General features: G+C 45.2%; 1 protein-coding gene across 1 annotated transcript in view; it reads left to right on the top strand.

Annotated features, from left to right (window-relative positions):
* Positions 1 to 2,277, top strand: part of LOC104529144 (thioredoxin domain-containing protein 16-like) — a gene marked incomplete at both ends in the record, with an annotated part of 8,392 nt that extends 6,115 nt beyond the window's left edge. Inside the window, 2 exons of the mRNA XM_010173353.1 lie at positions 1,461 to 1,629; positions 2,141 to 2,277. Coding sequence (XP_010171655.1) covers positions 1,461 to 1,629; positions 2,141 to 2,277 — 306 coding nt within the window. The remainder of the gene's footprint in view (positions 1 to 1,460; positions 1,630 to 2,140) is intronic.
* Positions 2,278 to 5,657: the final 3,380 nt, after the last annotated feature.

Below are 5,657 nucleotides of genomic sequence, written 5' to 3' on the forward strand. Positions count from 1 at the left end.
AGGACTCTACACAGCCCTGCTGTCCTTGGTCAAGCCTGCAAGTAGGCAGGAGGCAGGTTAGGCAAGGCTGGCAACCAAAGGGTGGTGGTTAGTGAAGCTGGTGATGGTTCACCTGCCAGCTGGTTAGCACAGGCTTAGCCATGGACCAACAGCAGCGTGTACTGGTCATCGCCCAACCTGCAGATGAAAGGCTGATAAGGACATGCTGGAGCTGCAGGCGTCGTGTCTTGGGCTCACAGAGAGCAGGCAGGGAACCAACCTTCCCTTGTTTCACTGCTTATGGATCCTTTGAGTTTATCACTTTGGTGAAACCCATAAAAAAGCTTTTTTAATACCAGGAACCAAAGTTGGATGGACTGCTCCGTAATTCCCAAGTGTTCTCTCTTTCGCTCTCCCTTACCTGTGAGACCACAGGCTCTTTGTTCAGGTCCTAAAGGTGGCTAGTGGCTTGGAGATGAGCAGCTTGCACAGGTAGGACAGGGTGAATACCATCAGACTGCCAACCTCTGCCACATCTGTCATGTTTATGTGACCTTTAACTACCCATTGTCTATAGGGCTCCAGGCTTTAGGTAGAACAAACACTTTTCAATACTGGGCACCTTAATAAATGAAAAAGCCTTGAATGCATCAGCCTCCTCCACGCCAAGCTTTATCTTCTCTCTTTCCTGTAAGTGAGGACCTGCATCTTTTCTTTGTCTTGGCCTTATTCCTAAGATATTTCCAGTACCTTTCCTTGCTGCCTTTTACGCTCCTGGACAGTTGCCTCAGGGTTTCATGGTGTTCCTTTGAGTAACCAACCAGATGTGAATGTCTCTGGGAATTTCCTTCTGAGAAGTGCAACCAACCACTTCCTTGAGTTTGTTCTCTCCGTGGTCTGTTGTTTGGATCAATCCACACCTGCTGGGGTATTTAATACAATCACAAGCTGGAAACAGTTACTATTATGCCCGAAAGCATGAGGCGTATCCATGAATGATTTCAAGAAGGAGATAGCCTGTACTCAAAGGGATTGTGGATTCGGAGCTGGATTTTGACATCCTGCCCACACAAAGCAGCATTTGACTCCAGGAATGGTCCAGCAACTTCTCAGCAGTAGCCCACCTGGACTCGCTCCATGTGCACACAGTGTGTTAGGATCCAGCACTGTAGGGTGCACGCCAAAGCAAATAGGAGTTCTGGCAGCATTAATACAAAGATATGTGATAATATCCAAAGAAGCTCACCAAAAAACTCTCATTTTCAACCATTTCTTTTTTTTTTTAATTTTATTTTGGCAAATAAATTTTATTTTTTTATTTTTTTTTTATTTTATTTTTGAGCAACCTGGTCTAGTGGAAGGTGTCCCTGCTGATGGCAGGGGGGTTGGAACTGAATGATCTTTAAGGTCCCTTCCAACCCAAACCATTCGATGATTCTATGATTCTATGATTATTTATATGATTTTGTTTTCCACTCTAGGAACTCCGGGAGTTTTACTCTCTCGGCTAAACTGCTGGGACTGGCCTGGTGTTTGCACAAAGGAGAATGTCACTCAGTTTCCTACCATCAAGATTTATGAGAAGGGAGAGAGATCAGTGATATACAATGGCATGTGGGGAACCGAAGAACTGACCACCTTCATCATGCTGTGAGTATCTGTTAATGATTCCCCACGCAGGAGGATGGCTACATCAGCTAGATGATGTTCTGGATACTTCATGACCTATGTGATGCAACTCCTTTTGAGAAAAATAATGTCCAATCTAATTGTAGACCTGGTTTGGAAATTAGCTTAATAACTTTGGGGGCTTTTCAATGTCAAGGAACATCTGTTCTTGGACAGTGCATCCATCTGTTGTCACTGTCTCTCTCTCTTTCTCTTTGCTGGAATTCCTTCTCTGTTATTTTTAATGGGGAACCCAAGGATCTTAGAGCAACCAGTTTGCCCCAGGGCTGTTCTCTCTTTCCCCATAACCAGCTCCAATGCCTTTCTGTGACTAGGCATTGTCCTTCCTTCCCAGGCGACTGATTTTTGTCTCTAATGAAGAGTAACTGTTGTCATATTGGGTTGGGGTGCTGTTGGGTTGAGGTTGCCCTCATCTCTTCATCCCAAAAGTGAAGAAGAAGGCAGCCCATGTTGTTTCTCTGCCTTTCCGTAGGAGTCGAGTTTCCTGCCCTCTGAAGCTGGCCACGATTGATGAAGCAGAAGGATATTTAAGAGGAGAATTTCCATCTGAGCTGTCATCCTATCACCATGCTTCAGTTCTAGGAGTATTTAGCACGGCCACAAGTGAAGGTTAGTGTGATATCTGTGGGTTAAGCACTCAGCTTCATTCTTGAGGGGAGAGGGATGATTCCAGGTGCTTGGAAATTCCTCTGTGTTTCTTTTTCTCTAAGTGTGTTTGCTCACATCCCAACCTGCCCAGCACCACCCTTTTTATTTTTGCAAGAAGGCAATGGCAGGTGATTCCAGATGCAGGACCTAAAGTCCATATCCTGGCTCAGAGGACATTCTGAGCCAGACAAGTTTACTACCCCCAGTGTGACAGCATCTGACAGCCCCAGCAGAGACTGACACATGGTGCTTGGCACAGTCCAAACAACAGTGCCCTGGGTGGCCTGTCTCTGCAAAGACATTTTTGCAGATGTCCAATCTGACCTCACCAAGCCCTGATTTGTGCTTGCTGTCCCTGTTGTATCTCCAGCCTCTCACCATGAGGAGTTTGTCTCTGTCCTTCCTCTTTATGAGTCCCCTTCAAAGTAGTTGTAGGCTGCCATTAAATCCTCTCTTAGCTCCTGACTGAACCAGCCCAGATCTATCAGCCTCTTCTTGTAGTCCGTCTACAACATGTGACAACACGTTCTTTCTTAAAGAAAGCCCTTTCCACTATCAGATTGATAGTTATCTTGATGACTCCTCCTCCTGCAGATGTGGTAGTCCCAGTCTTTGTAACTAATACACAATCCAAAACATTTTTTTTTTAAAAAACAGCCTTTTTTTTAAAAAAAAAAAAAGCAAAGCAGCAATAAGGTAAAATAAAAATTTCTTCCATCAAAAGGAATGAAATATGAATAACTCAATGAAATCCACTTGTGGACTTTGAAATAGATGGACACAGCCCCCAGAGTGGTGGACATCAACTAGAAAGGCTAAGCAGAGTTGCTGGAAGGAGTGTTCTGAATTTGTCTGAATTTGTCTGACTTTTTAGTCTCTATCAGTATAGTCCTGGCCAGTGGCTGAAGCTTGGAGCAGTCATGCTCCATAAGGTGCTGTTAGTCACTCAGACACTGCTCCAGTAGCAGTTGTTGTGTGCCATAGCTGTGGTCCAGGTCCTTTCTGAAAGACAGGGAAATGAACCCAAGTGCTCTGGGGATTTTTCATGTCACAATTGTGTATATTAACAAGGGAGAGGGAATAAAGTCGGTCTGGAAAGGTAACATCATGTCATGCTTTAGTCAAGTCCACAGTGGAGAGCTAGGACCTTCCAACCCCATGTTCTCTCACTTACCAGCTACCCCTGGGAATTACTGCATTAAAAAAAAAAAGGAGAATTTTCTGATCTATCTTAAGATCAAAATTTCAGACTGTTTTTCCATGTTGAAGCTCCGTTGTGCCTGTAAACTTTAGTTCAATGCAAACCAAGCTACTAACTCACATGAGGAGTTCCAGAGGGAATCCACTGTGCTCAGAGGTAAGAGCAAAATAAAATGGCTGGAACTAATGAGAAAACACTTGGGCTGTGTTCACTGAGGCAGCTGACAGCTAATACACCTGCCTTCTTCTGGAGGGTCAAACTCTGTTAAATACAGCAGAAAATCTTACTGATCTCAAAAAAACCCTTTAGCCCATTTCTCCTGGGTTTTCATCAGCGGAGCTCCAAAATCTCCCTTCTAGTCCATGTATTCCACTCTGGAGCCTGGATTATAGAATCACAGAATTGTTTTGGTTGGAAAAGACCTTTAAGATCATCGAGTCCAATTGTAAACCCAGCACTGCCAAATCCACCTCTAAACCACGTCCCTAAGTGTCACATTTACAGTAGCCTCATGGTGAGACCTTGGACAACATGGGGACAGTGAGAGGGGTTCATGTCTGGATCTGAGAGCTCAGACTCTCCTATATAGAAGTTAATTTCCTTCCATGCAATCAAGAGTTGGAGGTTTCCAGACAGCTCTGTGCAGAGCCTACAAGATTGCCTCTTCCCTCGGGGCACGCTCAGTCTGCAATCTGGAATGGCATCCGCAGTCTGGGGTAACTCAGCCGCAGATGCCAAGGGAGATGAAATATGGGATCCTTTCAGCACCGGTAACCTGAGGGGAGTTTGAGCGTCATACAGAAAGACCTGAGGGAGCAGAAAACTGGAGCCAGCTGTTCTGGCACCAAACCCAGGCCAGAGTCAGAGAAACCACATTGCTGCTCTTATCAACCTACAGACTTATCTGGAATTTCCAATTATTTTCTCACGGCAAGAGTTCGTGCTCTAACCTGAACCAGCAACTCGTCGTGTCATTGCCATTTCTAGTTAACTGAAATAGAGCAACAAGATGTCCAGTTAAACAAAGTCCTGGATTTTTTCCAACACTTAGCTTCAGAACTATGTTAAGAAGCTCTTCAGTGGGTCGGAACTAAAAGAGGCTCGTTGGAAAAATCATAATTAGAATTTATTACAAAGAGGTGAATGGTATTACTTAGGGCAATGAACGAGTGTTTTCCTGGAAACTTGGAAAACTCACAGGAGATAAATTTGTCTGCTATGCAGAAACTGGAAGCATGCTTGGAAGTTAGACTGTCCTAAACCCTGAAGTAATTATTTTAATTACTTAAACACACGTGTGTTCTGCAAAGCTCTGGTAACATCGTAGGGCTTGCCAGCATCGGTGTAAACCAAGGGAAGAAGGTGTGCAAAGATGCTACAAGTGCTGCTGGAAAACATGGAGGACTACAAGTGTGTCATGAGGTTATGCAGGGAGAAAATGAGATGGGCCAAAGCCCAACTAGAACTTAATCTGGCTATTGCCATAAAAGACAATTAAAAATGTTTCTATAAATACATCAGCAATAAAAGGAGAATCTCCATCCGTTATGTGATGGGGGGAAAACACAGTGACAAAGGATGAGGAAAAGGCTGAGGTCCTGATGCCTTCTTTGCCTCAGTCTTTCATAGCAAGACCAGTTGTTCTGAGCTGGGAGGCAGGGATGGGGAGCAGAATGAAGCCCCCATAATCCAAGGGGAAATGCTTAGTGACCTGCTACACCACTTGGACACGCACAAGGCTGGATGGGATGCACCCAAGGGTACTGAGGGAGCTGGCAGATGGTGCTCACCCAGCCACTTTCTGTCATTGATCAGCAGTCCTGGCTAACTGGGGAGGTCCCTGTGGACTGGAGGTTAGCAAATGTGACATCCATCTATGAGAAGGGCTGGAAGTTAATGAAAGGCAGGTCCTGCTTGACTGACCTGATCTCCTTCTATGACAATGAGACTCACTTAGTGGATGAGGGAAAGGCCATATTGTATGAGGTTCAACAAGGCCAAGTGCCGGGTCCTGCACTTGGGTCACAACAACCCCACAGAACACTCCAGGTTTGGGGAGTAGTGGGAGGAGAGCTGCTGGGCAGAGAGGCACCTGGAGATGTTGGTCATCAGCAGCTGAAGATGAGCCAGCAGAGTGCCC

This window comes from Antrostomus carolinensis, unplaced genomic scaffold (assembly GCF_000700745.2).
Source record: "Antrostomus carolinensis isolate BGI_N321 unplaced genomic scaffold, ASM70074v2 scaffold2558, whole genome shotgun sequence".
NCBI classification, from domain to species: Eukaryota; Metazoa; Chordata; class Aves; order Caprimulgiformes; family Caprimulgidae; genus Antrostomus; species Antrostomus carolinensis.